General features: G+C 43.3%; 1 protein-coding gene across 4 annotated transcripts in view; it reads right to left on the bottom strand.

Annotated features, from left to right (window-relative positions):
• The window catches only part of ralgapa1 (Ral GTPase activating protein catalytic subunit alpha 1), a 147107-nt gene that overhangs the window by 62771 nt on the left and 62198 nt on the right, over positions 1-22138 (bottom strand). For all 4 annotated transcript variants that reach the window (XM_084043985.1, XM_084043982.1, XM_084043983.1 and 1 more), the window contains 10 exons: positions 21425-21580; positions 17867-17995; positions 16555-16680; positions 11989-12047; positions 11772-11880; positions 7581-7691; positions 7292-7360; positions 6421-6564; positions 4451-4634; positions 1135-1253 (listed from right to left, as the gene is read on the bottom strand). In XM_084043985.1, the coding sequence (XP_083900111.1) occupies positions 1135-1253; positions 4451-4634; positions 6421-6564; positions 7292-7360; positions 7581-7691; positions 11772-11880; positions 11989-12047; positions 16555-16680; positions 17867-17995; positions 21425-21580 (1206 nt within the window). The remainder of the gene's footprint in view (positions 1-1134; positions 1254-4450; positions 4635-6420; positions 6565-7291; positions 7361-7580; positions 7692-11771; positions 11881-11988; positions 12048-16554; positions 16681-17866; positions 17996-21424; positions 21581-22138) is intronic.

Here is a 22138-nt window from a genome sequence, read left to right on the forward strand (position 1 = left end):
CAAGCTCTGATAAAGGTAAGAAAATCGAAAAATCAAAGGCTTATGATCCAAGCGTCAGGATTTGACCGACATGACATACGCGCCTCAATGAGGCTGCAGAACAATGCAGCACCTCTGAATGAAGTGATAGTCATTACAATTTTACCTTTGTGGATTTGCTGTGATCCACAAACGTGTCACTGTTAATTCCTTTTGTCAATACGTTGTGTTTTTATCAGCAGTTGCCAGTAAGCTTATCAAAGACAAATAAAATGTCATTTGATCCGTGTTTGCGATAACCACACCAGACCATTCAGTTTAATTAATCCAGAACACAAGCGATTGCTGTAATTTAAAGTTCTCGACCAGCAGTGTGTGAGTAATAATTCTGTGTACCAAATATTATTAAGGCAATCAACGTTGGACTGCCTCTTCGCTCTTCCATGGACAGAGAGGGAGAGAGCGTAGGCTACGATAGCACTGGGCATAAGGCATAGCACAGCTGGCTCTTAAAGGCAAATGGCACCTGGCACGGTGATTGGCTTTATTAAGGTAACACCCAAACCACACCAATGCATAGTGTAATGGGTAGCGCGGGTGTTTTAGGGATGAGGCTGGTGGCGGAAGACGCAACTCGGCCACGGGAACGGCCCTTGCGCAATGCTAAATCCCCAAATAGTGGGTAGCGCGACTTGGGTGCAAAATAGGGCCCACAATGTCATTCACAGCCAAACAGTTACACTCAAGAATGTTTTTGAAAGCTTTTGAAGTAAGAAACAGACAATGCAGTATACAGAATATTGATACTATTTTATCCACAAATGCCGTTGTTTTCCGAGCCAACTGCGTTGCACTCGACGCACCTGGCATAAATTAATGGACTACTTTCAGTACTGTAAGTAACGGAGTACTTTTAAAATCAAATTGTTTTGTTGTTACTTTTGGGTCGATTTATTCATTTATTTATTAGGTAGCCGTGTAATAAGCGGAATAATAAATGGGGAGCAGGTCATTATTGAGAAATAATGACCTGCTCTGCATTGATTATCCGTTGCGTAACTCTGAGAGTCGCAGACGTGTAAAAACAAAATGGACCCTTATGTGTCCATTTGCTTACACTTATTCGCCCGCTGTCAACTGTAAGTGTTCCTGTACCTGGCTAGTGAGCATGGCAGGACCTCCAGACATGGGGTAGTGTCCCAGGTGGTTGACCAGGTGAGTGATGACCGTCCTGGCCGCTATGGAAACCAGGCCCTGCTGGATACGACTACGCACTGGAGAGAGAGAAGGTACACACATTTTTAGATCACATTGATGGCTCAGGCTATGCAGTGAAACATGAGGGGGTGAAACTACGATTGGAATACGGAAGTTGACCGAGCACCAGGTGACAAGAGAAAAAGGTTTAACCGATTTCTTTGGCTATTCAAAAATAGCAGATCTACAAGCTCATAGCGTGGCACCGAGTGCCGCGCTACGAGCTTGTAGATCTGCTATTTTTGAAAAATCGTGAAAATGTGTGCAAATCTTTGAATACGTATTTTTTTAAACATTTGCAAAATATTTTGTTCCAGGGACCGCCCAGAAGCAAAGATTTGAGTAACACATTTTCGCTTAAAAAAAAAAGATATATATATGTATTCAAAGATTTGCACAAATTCTCAAGATTTTTCTAAAAATAGCAGATCTACAAGTTCATAGCGCGGCACTCGGTAACGTGTATATCTGCTATTTTTTAATAGCCAAAGAAATCTAAAAATGACACAGACAGATGCGTTCCCGGTCTAAATGGGTTAAACGGTTGACTACAAAAGAGTAAAGATGCATAGGAGCACATGCTGACTAAACGGGACAATCTTACTGTAACAATATCCCACGCGGTATTCAGAACACAGCATCAATAGGGCTCTTCAGACTTTCATGTCTAAGTTCTGGGCCTCAACTTAACCCTAGGGAGGCTATAGGAAGCCCAGCGTTTTCTAATGTCCCTGGGCCTGTAGGTATTTACTAACCCAGTCAGTGTAAGAGTGTGTAGAAACTGTTAGGGGCAGTGTCCACCCAGACGTTTTTTTTTTCTTCTTTCCCTGAGCACAGCATACGTTTTGAATCGTTTACAATGTGAGCATGCGCTCAGGTGGCGCAGTGGTAAAGTCCCTGCCCACCACCACGGAGGTTGTGGGTTCGAATCCACCGTGGTGCAACCGGCTTTGTTGGGCGTCTACGCGAACACAACGGGCTCTATTCACAGCAGCCATATTATGAAGACATTCACAGGTGTTACCAATGATACTAATTAAGGCTCTGTTCCATTCTGGTCAAACAGAGTCAGGGTGCTGATATTGTTGCATGTTGGCTCACTGGAAACACTCTGTTACACCAGTGGGTCTACAGTTGGGGTCCAGGGACCCTCATGGGCTTCCAAATGGCCCCTTACAGGTGTGTAACTCTCAGAGTTATGGGGGTCGTGGAAACCACTGTGCTAGACTAAATGGAACAGAGCCTTCATTAGTATCATTGGTAACACCTGTGAAGGAAGTGATAATATGGCTGCTGTGCATAGAGCCTATTGTCTCGTGTTCAGGGGAGGGAAGCCGGGGGGGGGAGGGTTATATTGGTCATTGCACGCATTCTTACGGGCTGGGGCGGCACCTAGGCGGCACCTGGCTCTACGTCCTCCTGGTGGGGGCTCCACACTGGTCACTGACACAGTCAGTAGGATACGACAGCAGTGACAACACAGAAATGTGTGTGGGGAGGTGTCAATTGGCATAACGACTAAATTGGGGCGAAAAAGGGGCTAAAAAATAAATTGGCTAAATTATAATTTAAATAAGCGCTGTTTTTGGAAACCCCAGCAGCGCGATGAGGCGCTGAGCGTTTATTTTGCACTTGTGCGTTCACGTGTGGCGTTTTTAGAAGAGCTCCTTGGCGTTTTTGAGATGGCCCTTTAGTGTTTGAGAGAGTAAGTAAGCATTGTGTGTGTGAGCTCACTGAGCTGAATTTTCTGTGTGTGTGTGTGTGTGAGCAGAACTTTCTCTGTATGTGTGCGTGTGTGTGTGTGTGTGTGTGTGTGTGTGTGTGTGTGTGTGTGTGTGTGTGTGTGTGTGTGTGTGTGTGTGTGTCACACGCTATATAGGATCCCGATAACAAGTTTCACAGTGAGTTCAACACAAACTGGTGTATTACACAGCGATAGGGAGGGACACAAACACACACACATGCACGTACTCACACATGCAAGCGCATGCGCACACACACACACACACACACACACACACACACACACACACACACACACACACACACACACACACACACACACACACACACACACACACACACACACACACACACACACACACACAATAATGGATGTACATTGCTGGCCCCATGCAGAGCAGAATCCAATGCCATCACACTCACTGAGCTGCTGCAGTGTTCTGTCCAATCAACATCCTTACACACACACACACACACACACACACACACACACACACACACACACACACACACACACACACACAGCTACACAGTGACACTGGGAACACCGCCACACACACTTTATTGACAGGACTGTGTGCAGACAACAGACATGCATTGACATTCTCCACAACTGGAGGAACCTCAGGAGATCTCTCTCTCTCTCTCTCTCTCTGTGTCTGTCTGTCACTCTCTCTCTCTCCCTCTCTCCAACCTTGCCGTTACTTTTGTAGGTGTATCAGCCTTCAGGTGGTGGGGTGTTAAGAGGAGAGAGGAGAGCATGGTGTGTGAGGACGCTCCAGTCATTAGACTACACCATCTGTCCTGCAGTCCCACCACAGTGGGAAGCAGCACACCGCACGCACGCATGCACGCACGCATGCACACGCACACACACACACACAAAACTTTCCAATATCTTTAGTAATAGGCAGCAGCAGTCAGGACACTGTGTGTGTGTGTGTGTGTGTGTGTGTGTGTGTGTGTGTGTGTGTGTGTGTGTGCGTGCGTGCGTGCGTGCGTGCGTGCGTGCGTGCGTGCGTGTGTGTGTTGAATTTACTTGAGTAAAAGTACAAAAGTATTGGCATCAAAATGTACTTTAAGTATCAAAAGTGAAAGTACTAAAATGTTTGAAAATAGCAGATCTACAAGCTCTTAGATCAGCTTGTAGATCTGCTATTTTCAAATAGCCTAGGTATAAAATAAGGCTAAAGTGGTTAATGTATGTTTCATTATATCATAGTTTATATCTGAAAAGTAACTAAAGTTCTCAAATAATTGTAGTGGAGTAAAAGTTCAATATTTGCCTCTGAGATGTAGTGGAGTAGAAGTAAAAGTATTGGAAATTGGAAATACTCAAGTAAAGTGCAAAAGCCTCAAAATTGTACTTAAGTACAGTACTAAAGTAAATGTACTTAGTTACTTTCCAACACTGATGCAGAGTATGTATATACTGTAGATTGGACAGTATTATCTGATCTCATGTGGTTACCTTCAGTGACAGGCTGCAGTTTACTGGAGCGCTCAGACTCGGGGCTGTGGAGGGGCTCTGGCTCCCTGAGACCCTCCAGCAGGAGGTAGGGGTCGTAGTCTGGACTCTGCAGGTCTGTCAACTGCAGCGGGGAATACTTTGGATTGCTGAATGACTGAGCGCCATACACACAACCATGGAGGACCTACAGAGAGCGAGAGAGCGAGAGTGAGAGATTTGATTTTTGTAACCCATTTTTTCACCCAGGGCTCTATGCACAGCAGCCATATTGGGAATGAATTGGGCCCCTTGCTTACTTCCTTCACAGGTGTTACCAATGATACTAATTAAGGCTCAGTTCCATTTAGTGTGGCATAGTGGTTGTCTTATTTTCAAAGGACCCCCATAACTCTGAGAGTGTACAAATGGAACCAAATGGACCCGTAAGGGTCCATTTGGTTCCATTTGTACACTCTAAGAGTTACACACCCACCATAAGGGGCCATTTGGGAACCAAAATGGAGTGTTTCTAGTGAGCCAACATGCACGATATCAGCACCCTGACCAGAATGGAACAGAGCCTTCATTAGTGTCATTGGTAACACCTGTGAAGGAAGAAAGAAGAGGCCCAATTTCTTTCCAATATGGCTGCTGTGCATAGAGCCTAATTGTCTAAGTAATCCTGGGCGCTACACTCCCTCCCAGGATTACTGCATGTTTTTGTGAGGGTATTATCTACCCTAGGAGACACGGGGAGAACATGCAAACTCCACACAGAGTGGGCCCTTTTTGCCAACTACACCTAGGGTATGGGCACTGATGACACAGAGGAGAGAACGCGCCCACAGCGTCCCAGGCAGGAATCGAACCCAGGACCTTCTAGCTGTGAGGCGACCGACTGCGCCACTGTGCCCCCCCCCCCCAAAAGAAATATGTTTTTGACTCCTGGACATACAGTGCATATTAACACATTCCATGCCAGAGGTTAATCTCATAATGCTCATAATCACCAGTGCCAACGTTTTATTGTTGTTTTTTTTGTTTTTTTCATGTCGCCGTAGACCTCGCTAAATCTGTTCAAAATGCGCGTTCATTTGGTTCTAAACACACAGTGGATCGGTGTGAGACGAGCAGTCTCTTTGCGACCCGCCATCTTGAAGCTACTGCGGTGAACGCTAAACAGTGATCAGCGAGGTGAAAAACAACAACCGAGAAAACCGAGTTTTAGACAGGATCCCAGACAGGAAGCGGATACGATCGAAAAAAACGGAACCCGTATAAATCCGTTTCCGGTGGTAAAACCGGAAACGGAAGTGGATCAAAACTTTCCGAATGTGCACTTTTTGTTAATTTCGCAAAAAAAAAAAAAAAAAACACCAGTTGGCGTAGATCTACAGATGTGCCACTTCAAAACTTCACATGTTACAGTTTTTTCCCTGAAAGTGCCCTGAAAATTCATTTTTTCCACCCTTTTCTGCCCTTAAAAATGCACTGTTTTGCCCCTGAAAAGAAGTTGTCACTACACACCCCCGTTTTTCCCTTCAACAGACATCCATATACATGAGAACAAAAGAATGTGTGTTGAAGAAGGTGTCAGACTCATTATGAGGCGAAAGGTGATTTGAAGAGGTCCTTGACCAGTTGCTCAAATTAATTAGCATCATAAAAGCAGTGATCATCAAAATAATTCAGCATTTTAAATGCCCTTCTTTGTCCCTCTTATTGCCCTGGGAATCCCCTGAAAATGTACTGTCTTGGCGATGGCAGGACATTTGAAGTTTTGAAATGGCACATCTGTATGCGATTGGCACGTGGCGGCTTTAAATAGGTTCGCGTAGATCTACGCGATTGGCAGTCAATGTGTTAAGCAATGTCTTCACAGTGAGAGATACAGGAAGGGCAGGGGAGAGATGTGATCTGATCCTTGAACATTTGAACCTAGGCCAGGTGCACCTCCTAGGTCGTACACACACTCATAAAATCCTCAGTACCTTGTAGATACAGCTGAGCAGGGTCTTGGGAGCGGCTGGCGGTTCTCTTTCTGGAGGGTGGTGGATGGTTGCAGGTTGCAGGAGGGTCTTTGGAGGCAGAGCCATCACCCAGTCCAACAGACACAACAGCAACGACACCACCAGCTGGTAAAACACACAAACACGCACACACACACACACACACACACACACACACACACACACACACACACACACACACACACACACACACACACACACACACACACACACACACACACACACACACACACACACAGAAGTTAATATAACTTTAGAAGAACTTTTCAAGAAGTAGAAGAGGAATCCAGGAAGTGAACAATAGTGAGAGAAACACTTGTGTGAGTGTGTGCGTGTGCGTGTGCATGTGCATGTGTGTGTGTGTGTGTGTGTGTGTGGTTGTTAGAGCTGTCAACGGATATTTGAAAAAGCACGGGGGGGGTGTCACTGTATATTTGCACATATGCAACTACAGTATTAGAAGCAGATGGAAATGTGAGTAATACTGTGCGTGTGTGTGTGTGTGTGTGTGTGTGTGCGTGTGTGTGTGTGTGTGCGTGTGTGCGTGTGTGCGTGCTTGTGCGCGCATGCCTCGGACATGTCCATAGAGTAGTCGTAAGAGGCGTCCAACAATTCGGGATGCCGAAAAAAGCATCCAAACAGCTTGCAAAACTATCTCTTCTATTATTGAGAGTATACAAATATGGCGACGATTGCTGTCAATTATACCCGAAGACGCTGTGTGTGTGTGCTCGCGCGTGTGCGTGTGTTCGCGCGCGCGTGTGTGTGTGTGTGTGTGTGTGTGTGTGTGTGTGTGTGTGTGTGTGTGTGTGCGCGTGCGTGTGTGTGTTACCCTCTTGTCAAGTTCATGCGGTGATGACTCAGTTGAAGGCAGCAGGGTGGTGATGGTGGCAATCAGGATCTACAATAGAGGACAGCAAGGACATGAGATTATTATAATATTTTGTTATTGTTAAAAATGTAAGAAAGTGTATGTTTGTTGTCACAGTCGCGAAAGTGTGGTCCAATGACGACTGATCGGACACTAACGGAGGCCATCTTTTGCCCTACTGCTGCCAGGGCTCTTTTGAGCTTTAGTTTCCATGCTGATATGACATTGGACAGTCTAGAATGAAGGTCACCTCCACAATCTTCTTGGGCATGTCTGGAGGGAACCTCTGCAGCTGGTCCACGTAGCTGATCAACAGGTGGAGGATGTCGGAGGCCACCAGCGCCACGTTCTTATTGGGGTACTGGACGGAGAGACACGCACGCACACGCACACACACACGCACACACACACACACACACACACACACACACACACACACACACACACACACACACACACACACACACACACACACACACACACACACATTTCTATTACTACACTTTTGGGGACATCAAAATTAACCCATTAACTCTTTAACTGCCAGAGTAATAGTGTAATAGTGTTACGCTACTGCCAGCGAAAACAAGCGATTTTATCAACCTTTATAACCGCACGGTGATCCCCTCATTACACACACAGAGGTCTCGTAGAATGTAGAAAATTATCCGATAGCGGTAATCCCTTCCATAGTCGTGGCAAGCTGAAAATAGCATGTTTTACCAAAAATATATAGTGTAATAAAAAAGTACACAGGAGCCGAGATAGAGCATTTTTAAGCAATACGTTAACCAGGGAGTGAATGGAGCAGCACATCTTCGGATGGAGTTATCTCTGGTTCTGTGTGAAAAAAAATGAAAAAACAACTTGTCCAAACTCGTCCTTGGCAGGCTGGGCCATAGCAGAATTTGACGAATCAATTTGTCCATGGCAGTTAATGAGTTAAGACCTGAGGCCGATTCTACAAACGTCTTCTAAATTCTAACCAAAGTTTTCTGAAAAAGTGAAAATGTTTATTCTTTGATTTTTTTATATCATGTTGCCATTATATCGTTGGGTGGAAACCTTGTATGTCCAAAACCGTTCCTTTTTTATTGTCGTTTTTAAAACGATTTAAAATAGTGAAAATAGCCGATCTACAAGTACAAGCGCAAAACGCCTCTACAAGCGTTTTGCGCTTGTAGATCTGCTATTTTCACTACTTTTGCGCGGCTCTCTTGTATGATGAAGAAAGGCTTTAATTTATGAAAAAAGCAAACACATGTGAAACATGGATATACAAGGTTTCTGCCGCACAGTGACGATATAATGTATAGTAACAACTAAAATGACACGGATGCTTTTCCGCATTGAAAGGTATAACAACGTATAGGCTTTCCGGGACTATATGGGTTAAAGGACAGAATCGAAAGTAGCAGATCAACAAGCTCACAACATGTCCGCTGCGTGACACTGGCACACAACTATGTATAAATCAGGCATAAATACAACCCAAACCCTAAACCTAACACCATAAATGTCTCATTTTAAACCTAACCTGCATCTTTTCCTAATTCACAACCTCTAAACATCCTTTTAAAAAACATAAAATAACCATGTGTCTTTGTGAGGACCACTATGTAACAATGTCCATTTCTCAACTTTGACTATACTTGAGGGGACATTTGGTCCTCACATGTTAACGCATCTGTGTAACCACTTTAAACATTATTTTATACTGGCTATTCAAAAATAGCAGATATACAAGCTCATAGCGCGGCACTCCATTTTTGAAAATTCTAACATTTGTGCAAATCTTTCAATATATAAATATTTTTTTAAAGCGAACACTTTTAACAAAAATCTTTGCTTCTGGGGGGTCCCTGCAACAACTTATTTTGAGATGGGGGTCAGCGACCAGATACATGTCATTCTTTTTTTGACATGAAAGAGTTTGAGAACCACTAGACTGGAGGAGCCAGCCCTATCGAAGGTCTTGAAGGGCGGATCCAAAGCTTTGCGCTCGGTACCAGCGCCGCTTCCTATTGCTTCGGCCTGTGCACGGAACACGCTGACGTCACCAATTTTAGAGCGACGCCCCTCTGCACTCTGATTGGTTAGGAGATAACAAGGTTTAGAAACCACCGTTCCTGCAATGTTCCCCCAGGCTTTTTTTCTTTTGAAACAAAAAAAAAAAGGCATGGGTTTCCGAGGCTAGAGAACCACTGATTATGGCATCATATATTCTTTTAAACTGTTAGGCTTTAGAAGATATTTGTAGAATGCCCAGAAGCAAAGATTCGAGTTATAAATGTTCACTTTAAAATCTCAATATCGAAAGATATGCAAAAAATGTCATGATTTAAAATTTGTTTTGCAGATCTACAAGCTCAGTGCCACGCTATGAGCTTGTATATCTGCTATTTTTGAATAGCCAAAGCATAAAACAATGGTTGAAGTGGTTAAAATCTAAAACGACAGATGCTTTCACTGCCTTAATGGGTTAACTTCCTCATCAGCATATTGACATGGCAGCGGCCGAGCGTTGTGCATTGAGGTTGGACATGGAGGATGTGATCGTACAAACATCATTAATAAGGTTAGAAGGTGTTGAGGGAGTGAGGGAGTGAGGGAGTGAGGGAGAGAGGAGTAAGAGAAGACATGGTTGCAGTATAGACAATCAATGCTACTCTAGATGGAGAAAAGAAGAAGAAGTAAACAGAGTAGGAGGCAGGGGAGAGGAGGCTGCTGGCATGTCACAGCGCTCCTGTGTGTGTGTGTGTGTGTGTGTGTGTGTGTGTGTGTGTGTGTGTGTGTGTGTGTGTGTGTGTGTGTGTGTGTGTGTGTGTGTGTGTGTGTGCATGAAAAAGAGAGGCGCTACACATGGCTGAGGGTACTGGCTTCTGGTATGAAGAGAAGAGATTCCAAGGTGGACATGTGTTTCTGTGTGTATGCGCGTGTGTGTGTGTGTGTGTGACATTCCTCCCTAGATTAAGTCCCTCATCTGAAGGAGGACCAAACATATTGACTGTCCAGGGCTCGCTCCCAGGAGGAGTGCGTGTGTGTGTGTGTGTGTGTGTGTGTGTGTGTGTGTGTGTGTGTGTGTGTGTATGCGTGTGTGTGGTGTGCGATGTCGGAGTCTTAGCAGGCTATTGGCTGCTGATACACCCAGCAGGGATTCCAAGGTGGACAAGTCCTGTACATGTGTGATGTGTGTTTGGCTACAGATGAGATGGTTAATGCTGGCCTGGATTTTATTACAGTGTCCAACCCTGCTAGTGCAATGGACTCAAACACACCACAGCTCAAGACGAGAGACACACACACACACACACACACGTTTGTATTACTATACTAGTGAGGAACATAACATTTTTAGGACGGCATTGAAAATGACCGAAAATAGCCAAACAATAGCCGAAAGATTGCAGAAATAGAATAGCTATTGTTCACGGTGTGACATCGGCACACAACTAAGTGTAAAATAGTAAAAAACCTTAAACCCCAACCTGACATGTCTAATCCTACCTTAACCTGATACTTTTCCTAATTGTAAGCCCAACTCTTTTAACCATTAAACAACCATTTTACTTGTGAGGTCCAGGGAAATGGTCCAACATCTATTCCTCTTTTACTTCTTGAAAATTCTACTTAAGTCATATTGACAAGGCAATATAAATCTAGCTACTCTCGTTACACTGTTTAAGTTCCTTCAAGCTCGCTGCGTTACACAACGCCTAATCAAATTGCATTTCATCAGTCACTTGTACTCTATGCTGTTCTGAAAGCCATTTTGGCTGCAAAAAAAATCAACCTGGCTTGTCACACTCTAAATGTACTGTACTGGTCAATGAGGCTGTTCAACTCCTATCCATAAAGAAGGAAATAAAATGTCTTTCTCGGCACAAATATGTATTTGATGCAGTGTTGATTTTGACAGCAAATTTTTATTTTGTTTTAGTCATAGTCTTTTGAATAAAATTCCAAGTAGTTTTAGTCATAGTTTAGTAATCTGAAATGTTTTAGTTTTAGTCTAGTTTTAGTCGACTAAATATCATAAGATTATAGTCGACTAAATCTACAGTTGATTTAGTCGACTAAAATGTATTTTGGCGGTGTCTTGATGGCGTCGTAATGGCTGATTTTACACTTGTTTGCATGCTGAAAACAGCTGATCTACAAGCTCACAACGTGTCGCAGCGCGACACGTTGTGAGTTTGTAGATCGGCTATTTTCAGAGCGCAGCCAAACATAAAATGACTTGTCTTTTAGTTCTACTGGATCTATTCTCTACTTGTCCCTCCCTAACATTTTAGTCTAGTTTTTTTCTGTTGACGAAATTGTCAATATATTTAGTTTTTGTCAGTGAAAAAAGGTAGTAGTCGACGAATATTTTTCGTCATAGTTTTAGTCGACGAAATCAACACTGGTTTGATGGTGAGGACAGAGATGAGTGACTGACCTTGAGAGTTACACAGATGACATTGAGGGCTTCTTTAATCTGCGGGTGTTGGGTACCATGGACCAACTCCTCACTCAGCCAGATACCCAGACTGCACAGAGCCACACATCTACAGAGAGAGAGAGAGAGAATGTTACACCACTCTCTTTCTCATACACACACACACACACACACACACATGCGCGCACACACACACACACACACACACCATACGTACCTAGCAGGAGCCGAGGGTTCGTGCCTGGCGGCGGTCAGGATGTGTTTGATGATGTGCTCCTGGAAAACACACACAGCCACACACACACACACACACACACACACACACACACACACACACACACACACACACACACACACACACACACACACACACACACACACACACACACACACACACACACACACACACACACACACAACTATATGTTGGGAACGCCATTCGTTTCAGGTAAATGCCACTTTAACACTTCACCATTAGCTATTGAAACTACCGGGTAGCCTCTTCAAACACGGGATGGAAATAAGCCACCTGAGACACATTATTGTATGACGAGTACTTCTATACCAGCAGTGGAGCTCAAAGTGGAGTCCGGGGACCCCCAGGGGTCCTTGAGGGGGTTCCAGGGGGTCCCCATAAATATTTGTTAATATAGCGTCAAAATCAGCTTAAAGGGATATTTCACTTTCAAACACGTTTGGGGTCATTTTTAACGTCTACTCAGGCTTTTGTGTTTCACTCCAGACAGATTTTAAGTTGCTTGATTCAGTATTTAGATCATTTTATCAGACACGACCCCTTCCTATACAAACCCATTGTAACTTCAAACTCAATTCTAACCATGTTAGACTCATTGAAAACACCCGTCCTTGGTCCTGGTGACTGATATTCTTATACGTGAGGTTTTTCATTCATTTTCATTTATTTTTTGGGGGGAAATAATCATTTTAAAGAATGAAAAAAGTAATTGAAAATTCTCACCAGAACCAAGGACAGGTGTTTTCAATGAATCTATCATGGTTAAAATGGAGTTTGAAGTTACAATGTGTTTGAATAGGTACAATTACAATAAAATAATATCTAAATACTGAATCAAGCAACTTAAAAACTGCCTGGGGTGCCAGAGTAGACGATAAAATGACCAAACACACGTTTGAAAGTGAAATATCCCTTTAAATCATAGATATTCAACTGGCGGCCCGCGGGCCACGTGCGGCCCGCGAGGAGCTTCCTTGTGGCCCCTGGCCATATTCCAAAAATTAAAAAAAAAAAAAAAAAAAAAAATCATAATTTTTATTTATTTTAACTTTAATTTATGTTATCAAAGTTAAAACAGTACAAATTATTTATCCTTCATTAGTTCTTTAAAGGCCATCTTTCATTGGAACTTAACTTAGAACCTTAAATAGAACCGAATTAGACCGAATTAGACCCGAAAAAAGGTTGATTTATATTGGTCAAATAGAACCGAATTAGACCCGAATTAGACCGAATTAGACCGAATTAGACCCGAAAAACTTTCAAATTGTGTGCACACATGCACGCGCGCTGTGCGCGCGTGCATTTGCGCGCACTGTGTGGCCCCCAACTCCAAATTATTTTGCAGTTGTGGCCCCCTGCCTAATCTAGTTGAATACCCCTGCTTTAAATGGTAAATGGTAAATGGTGCATTTACATAGAGCTTTTATCAAAAGCGCTTTACATAGATTGCGCATTAGATTCACCCTTTCACACACACTTTCATACACCGATGGCAGAGGAAACCATGCAAAGCACCAACCTGCTCATCGGGAGCAATTAGGGGTTCAGCGTCTTGCTCAAGGACACTTCGACACTAACTCTGGGGGAGCCCCCCAGCCCGGGATCGAACTGGGAACCTTGCGGTTTCCAGTTCACTCTACCCGGCCACTCTACCCCTGAGCCACTGCCGCCCCTTTAAAGCCCTTTAACCCTATTTACATCGGCTATTTGAAAAAGCATCAGTGAGAATCCTACAAGTGGAATAAGGGGTCATACACTGCAGCCACTTTTCCTTTGTCTCCTGTAAATATAGCTATTCGTATTTGTTGATGACATGTATTCATGTGTTCATTCATATTCAATACTCGGTTGATGAATTGAATTCATGGGATCAGAATGGAAACAAGTCCACACACACACACACACACACACACACACACACACACACACACACACACACACACACACACACACACACACACACACACACACACACACACACACACACACACTACCCACCTAACCCACCTCCAGATAAATTCAAGATACAATTATCACCGTGGTGAATTATCAGGATAGCGCAAAAGGTCAGATGACTTCATTCCATTGCGGCCGCAGAATGAATAAAATACATACGTGGGTAAAGTATCCCACTCATAACACTTGCGTTATTCTAGTGTACCAAATAATAACTGTAAAAATATCATACAAGCGACCAAAAACATCAAACATCATAAAGTCAATGTACAAGCAAATAAATAAATAATTAAAACATAATCAATACCAGCCACACAAACCAGGTCCAATCCAGTCTAACGTGGAGCCCCTTGCTCTATTCGAAGACTTATCAACATCCTACTTAACCCATTAAGCCCTGGAACGCATCTGTGTCACTTTTTGATTTGAGCAAAAAAAAAGCATTATTTTACACTTTGGCTATTCAAAAATAGCAGATCTACAAGCTCATAGCGCGGCACCGAGTGCCGCGCTACGAGCTTGTAGATCTGCTATTTTTGAATATTTGTGAAAATGTGTGCAAATCTTTGAATATATATATTTTTAAAGTGAACATTTTTAACTCAAATCTTTGCTTCTGGGGGTCCCTGGAACAACATATTTTGATGGGGGTCCGCGGCCAAATACATATAATTTTGGGGGTCCTTGGCATGAAAAAGACTGAGCACCACTGATATAGAAACATACGTTTTTCAGAAAACTGTTGGGATTTAGGAGACATGTAGAATCGGCTTCAGGTCTCAATGGGTTAAAAAGAAAAAGTGTGAGTGTTCTTGTATCGCACTGTTTTGTACGTTTTGTACATACACACACACACACACACACACACACACTTACACACACACACACGCGCCCAGCTAGTAAGCACTCCCTGCGGTCGGTGTTAATGACAGTTTAGTGATTCGACAAGACCCTTTGTTCTGCGGGGAACGGCTGCGCCGGTCTCAAGACGCTGGCATGCATGACATTAACAGTTTTACACGTCAACAACAACAGTAGCGTCCACGTTGTCATTACGGCGGGGTCGATGGCAGCATGTGTGATCAGCTATTAGCTGGCTAGCCGCTCTCCAGGACCCCCCCACCCCCCCACCCCCCCCCCCCCCACCCCCGCAGAGAGGAGAGCGCTGGTGCAACACAAGGTGACTTACGCTGTGCAGGAGTATGAACATTTTTTTCGTTTTCTGTGGCAGTTTACATTAGAGTTCTCAACGGGCCTAAAAATTAAGGCCTGGCCCAAACTGGGCCCTACTGAGCTCGGCCCGGCCCGAACAATTACCATACTTTTTGGCCCGAAAACCCGAAATCTCTCACTGCCAGATTTATTTCTGGCCGCGTTTGCCCACTGCCAGCGGTTCTTTTTTTTTTTTTTTAAAGTGCTCAGGAGTCGAGATACAGCCTTTTTCAGTAATAAGTTAAGCAAGAAGTGAATGGAGCAGCAAATCTTCGGATCATGATATCTTGGCTTCTGAACATTTAAAAAAAAAAAACTTGTGATAACTCGTTCTTGGCAGCCAGAGAGTTAACACATTCCATGCCAGAGGTTAATCTCATAATGTACTCACCAGTGCCAACGTTTTATTGTTGTTTTTTTGTTTTTTTTCACGTCGCCATAGACCTTGTTAAAATCCTTAAGATTGAGCTCTGCACTGTATGTAAACATCGCGGAGGTCTGCCTGCTTCGACCAGTGAAAACCACATGTCAAACGGAGCCGCCATGTTGTAGTTAGAACGGTTTATGTTAAACAGTGATCAGCGAGGAGAAAAACTACAAAGAGAAAATGGCGTTTCAGTTTCGTCATTAGAACGGAGGCCGACGGGATCGGCAAAACCGGATCCCGAATAATTCCGTTTCCGGTGGTGTTACAATGAAATGTGTCGTATAGAAAACTGAAAAAAGTGCAATGTGAACTTTTTTTCGAAAAAAAAGGAAAAAGCACCAGTTGGCGTAGATCTACGCGACTGTCACGTGGCGGCTTTAAATAGGTTCGCGTAGATCTACGCGACTGGCACTCAATGTGTTAATAACACGGCTAGGGAGGTCGGACGGCGACAAACTAGATACCTGAGAAATGACCTGCAGCAATTTCAGCTGCATCCACTGCCATGTCCGTCGGCCTTACCATTAGGCCGCTAGGGGCAGTTTAAATGTATTCTTTGGGGGTAATAGGGTAGTCTTTGGGGCTGTTTTTTTTTTTTTTTCACGGAACCCAAGGCTCAACCTGGCCCGACTAATTAGCATACAGTAGATTTCGGGCCCGGCCCGGCCGGAAAACGCCGGGTTCGGGCAGAATCTGAGGACTCTGGTTTACATCATAGTGAGCGCTCTCTGGCTGGCGATATTAGCCATATTATCACTTCCTTCACAGGTGTTACCAATGATACTAATGAAGGCTCTGTTCCAGTTAGTGTAGCACAGTGGTTTCCACGACCCCCATAACTCCATAACTCTGAGAGTTACACACCTGTAAGGGGCCATTTGGAAGCCCATGAGGGTCCCTGGACCCCAACTGTAGACCCAGGTTTTTACCTTGACGTCGGTGAACTTGGTGAGCACCGTGTCGGCCGTGGTGGGATGGAGGGCAGGCAGCTCCTCGTACAGGTTGGGGAAACACACCAGAGAGCCCAGCAGGATCTGGGCCTCCACCCTGGGAGCCTGGGAGAGGGGGAAGGGTGGAGAGAGACAGAGGGAAGGAGGAGGGAGTTATGGAGGAGAAAAGAGGATTAGGGGGAACAAAGGAAAGAAATGGGTTAAGACAGAGATGCAGGTGTACCCGCCTGGCAGTGGTGGAAAGTGACTAAGTACATTTACTTCAGTACTGCACTTAACCCTTTAAGACCTGAAGCCGATTCTACATGTCTCCTAAATCCCAACAGTTTTCTGAAAAACGTATGTTTCTATATCAGTGGTTCTCAAACTTTTTCATGTCAAGGACCCCCAAAATGTATATGTATTTGGCCGCGGACCCCCATCAAAATATTTTTGTTCCAGGGACCCCCCCAGAAGCAAAGATTTGAGTTATAAATGTTCGCTTTAAAAATATATATTCAAAGATTTGCACACATTTTCACGATTTTTCAAAAAATAGCAGATCTACAAGCTCGTAGCGCGGCACTCGGTGCCGCGCTATGAGCTTGTATATCTGCTATTTTTGAATAGCCAAAGTGTAAAATAAAGCTTTTTAGCTCAAATCTAAAAATGACACAGTTCCAGGTCTTAATGGGTTAAGTGCAATTTTGAGGTATTGTACTTTCCTGGAAATGGTTTTACATTTACTCCACTACATCTCAGAGGCGAATATCGTACTTTTACTCCACTACAATTATTTGACAACTTTAGTTACTAGTTACTTTTCAGATATTATGAAACATACATTAACCACTTCATCCCTATTATATACATGGGCTGTTTGAAAATAGCCGATCTACAAGCTCACACCAAAATGATATGTTTTTGGCCGCCGACCCCCATCTCAAAACATGTTGTTCCAGGGACCCCCCCCATGAAGCAAAGATGTGAGTTGAAAATGTTCGCTTTAAAAATATATCTATATTCAAAGATTTGCACACGTTTGCAAGATTTTTCAAAAATAGCAGATCTACAAGCTCGTAGCGCGGCACTCGGTGCCGCGCTACGAGCTTGTATATCTGCTATTTTCGTGTAGCCAAAGTATAAAATAATGGTTAAAGTGGTTATTTCCCGGTTAATCATCCATTCCTTGTGTATACAGTTAGTATACTATACTATAGAGTGTATGTGTGCGTGTGCGTGTGCGTGTGCGTGTGCGTGTGCGTGTGTGTGTGTGTGTGTGTGTGCGAGCGTGTGTGTGTGTGTGTATTACGTTAAGTGACGTGCAGGCTGTGACTTTGGCCGCAGCGATGATGAAGTCCAGGATGAGCATGGTGGCTCCGGGCAGACCGATGCTGAAGAACCTGGGACTGCAGTGCTTAATGATGGTGTTCACTATGTCCTACAGACACACACAAAATAAATACATACATCAATACAAATGTATAAGACACTGAATCAATAGTTATGGTATAAATATTGTTTCTTTTATCATTAGAATTCGACAAGTCAAGTCAAGTCCATTTTATTTATAAAGCAGGTTTAAAAATGTGCCGCACAGCATACAGAACAACAAAAACACACTATGCAGATTTCAACATTCATCAACAAGAAACAATAACTGTAAGTTTAAAAAGATAAGAGTATTAGCATAGGCGGCACAAAAACGTGTCCAACCATTTCTCCATGGAGGCATGGAGAAATGTTAAAAGGCCTTTAACCACTTAAACCCCAGCATCCTTATTGTGGGGTAGGGCTGGTAACATTCCTCAGAAATGATATTCGAATATTGGTCTTAAAAAAGATTGTCTCGTTTTTTTTATTTATGTTTATTTGACAGGGACAATACAAAAAACAAGTGCTCGAATCCAATAAAACATATATTTTGTTTGTTTTTATAACTTGATAAATAGTTTTTTGTATTGTCCCTGTCAAATAAACATTTAAAAGATATATACTAATATATATATGTTTGTTTTTAATCGAATATTAATTGGAATGGCCTGTAGTCTCACTGTTTTACCCCTGCTGGTGTCAGAAAGAATCAGGCTCTATGCAAGCGGATGGGTTTTTGCCGAACTTTACACTTGATTTTATTACCTTAATAAACATTGTCATAAATACTATATGCTTCCAGTTGCTAGTTTAAAGTCTTCTTTCAATAGGCTCTATGCACAGCAGCCACATTGGGAATGAATTGGGCCCCTTCCTTACTTCCTGCACAGGTGTTACCAATAATACTAATTAAGGCTCCGTTCCATTTAGTATAGCACAGTGGTTGTCTTATTTTCAAGGACCCCCATAACTCTGAGAGTGTACAAATGGAACCAAATGGACCTGTGAGGGTCCATTTGGTTCCATGTGTACACTCTCAGAGTTACACACCCACCATAAGGGGCCATTTGGGAACCAAAATGGAGTGTTTCTAGTGAGCCAACATGCACAATATCAGCACCCTGACCAGAATGGAACAGAGCCTTCATAAGTATCATTGGTAACACCTGTGAAGGAAGTAAGAAGAGGCCCAATTTCTTTCCAATATGGCTGCTGTGCATAGAGCCTATCACCATGATACATGTATGTGTTTTGCTAAATTATGGTCCCATTTATTTCAAAATTGATGATTAAGAAGGGTATGCTGTAGGACAAGCTACACAACCAATAGCATTCATTCCCCACTCCCGCTCCGGTCCCAACCAATAGCATTCATTCATTTCCGGTTCCTTATTTGCATATTCGGACCGGATATAGAAAGATGGCGGATTTTAAATCATTGAAAAATAGGCTTCATTTACGGTCTGTAGAGTCTATGGGCGTACCTTTGTCCATGTCTTTTTTTTTACAGTCTATGGTTGTGAGCTTGTTGATCGGCTATTTTCAGCAAAAGCTTTCCCCACAATAACAGAAAACTGAAAAGACACTAGAATAGAGCGCTGAGAGACTCCGGTCAACCATATAGGTTTTATCCCCTTCAATACGGGAACGCATCTGTTTTTAGATTTCTTTGACTATTAAAAAAATGTCAGATATACAAGCTCGTAGCGCGGCACCGAGTGCGAGTCTAGGGACCCCCCCAGAAGCAAAGATTTGAGTAAGAAATGTTCCCTTTAAAAAATATGTATTCAAATATTTTCCACACATTTTCACGATTAAAACAAAATAGCAGATCTACAAGCTCGTAGCGCGGCACTCGGTGCCGCGCTACGAGCGTGTAGATCTGCTATTTTTGAAGAGCCAAAGAAATCTTAAAATGACACACGGATACGTTTCCCGGTCTGAACTCATTTCCTGCCAATCGCGCATAAACGCGATCTAGTAAATAGCGCACTTGTCCGCCATGATCGCATTAACGCATTAATCTATTGATTAATTGTGGTTTAATAGACGATCACGCTGTTTTATTTACATTCCGAGATCAGTTTCGTTTTCCACTCACCTCCGCCTCACCCGGAAGAAAAATCAGCGACTTCCGTTTCCGGTTTTAGCTTGAAAAATGTGATTTTTAGGCCAAAATAGGGAAAAACACGTTTTTTTCACACGGTATAAAAAACGAACGGAGAGCTCCGGTTCTAAATTTCTTTAGTCTGGATGACTGAACAGTTGTCGTCGTTGTGTTAATACCAACGATCTGAAACCCCATCAGATCTAAGCTAAGCTATTTCCGCCTAGCGGAAGTGGGGCGGAAATACGTCGTCAGTGACCCGGACATGACGTTTGCAGCCTGTTTGGGAGGGAGGGGGGGAGCGAGAGAATGGAGACGTAGAGAGAAAACTTAACTCTTTGAGTGCTTCTCTATTTGTCGTGTGTGTTCATAAACACAGCCAGACAAACGATCGACAAACGAGAAAAAAATCCGTGACCGGTTTGAAAAGGGTTATAAAACGCAAATCGCCGGCACAGGGGTGAGTACATTATGAATAAACTCTGGCAGTTAATGTGTTATTGGGTTAAGTGGTTAAGTCTGGATTAAAGAAAATATCCAAAGCAGATGTAGACCACTAACGGGTAGTGGCAGGCTGTTCCACGGTTGTTGTTTTTTTGAGCAGCGAACCGAAAATGGCGCGGCCGGCCTTTTAAGCTTTAGTCGAGGTGCGCAGGACCTTTTTAAAAGGGTTTGGTCAGCTGACCTGAGTGACCTTAGTGGTGTCGAAGGGGGCGGGGTAGCTCAGATATATAGGGGTGGTGAATTAGAGCTGTTAAATGCATGTACTGTATGCAAATGGAGTATCATGCAAAAAATACCATGCCATGGTCAAAACGTGTGTTCACAGCACACACACGCGCACACACACACACACACACACACACACGTTTGTATTACTACACTTGTGAGGATGATGATGAATGCCATTTAAAAAAAGCTGAGGCATTTTAGCCGTGAGCCGAAAGCCAAACAAATAGCAGATCTACAAGCTCACAACGTGTCGCGCTGCGACACGTTGTGAGCTTATAGATCAGCTATTTGTTTGGTGCATGACTCTGGCAAATAACAAGTATATAATACGTCTAAATCCTGTTTAACTCTAATTCCAACCTCTGCGTCTAACCTCTAAATGTCTAGTCCTGACCCTAACCCCTACCTGAATCTTTTCCTAATTGTAAACATAATCTCTAAAAATATGTTGCAACCATAAAACGACCATTTCTCTCGTGAAAACAAGGGAAACGGTCCTCACAACGTCTATTCCTCAAGTTCTACTATACTTGTGAGAACGTTTGGTCCTCACACACACACACACACACACACACACACACACACACACACACACACACACACACACACACACACACACACACACACACACACACACACACACACACACACACACACCTGGTCGTGGTGCAGCAGTCCGTGGTGCATGATGTTGTAGAAGTGTGTGAGGAAGTCCGTGTTGGGAGACACGTCCTGCCGCCTCTTCATGATCCCGCAGATCAGCTTGTAGGCGTGGAGCTTCCCCTGCTTGTAGCGCTCTGCCAACATGGTGGCCTGGACCGACACACACACACACACACGCACGCACGCACACACACGTAAAAATGTACACGTATTCGTAAACAAAAAATGCCAACAACGGCCATTATTTTCTTTGAACTCAACCTGAGTGTCTTTTCCTTTTGTTTCCTTGCGGTCCCCAAACAGATCCACATTAGGGGGTAATTATTACACCAAGATGCAGCGGTGGAAAAAGTACTCACATTATTTTACTTAAGTAAAAGTATCAATACTGCGATGTAACAATACTCTCTGTTACAAGTAAAAGTAAGGCATTCAAAATTCACTCGAGTAAAAGTACAAAAGTATTGGTGTCAAAATGTACTTAAAGTACCAAAAGTAAAAGTACTCACGCAGGTGGTTCAATTTCACATGTTTTCAAATGCGTAAAAGGTATAAAACTCACTTTGAAAATAGCAAATCTACAAGTTCACAACGCGTCGCTTTGAGACGTGTTGTGAGCTTGCAGATCTGCTATTTTCAACCATTTCAGTACTTTTACTTTTGGTATTTAAGTACATTTTGATACCAATACTTTGGTACTTTTACTCA

This window comes from Gymnoscopelus microlampas (assembly GCF_963454915.1).
Source record: "Gymnoscopelus microlampas genome assembly, chromosome: 20".
NCBI classification, from domain to species: domain Eukaryota; kingdom Metazoa; phylum Chordata; class Actinopteri; order Myctophiformes; family Myctophidae; genus Gymnoscopelus; species Gymnoscopelus microlampas.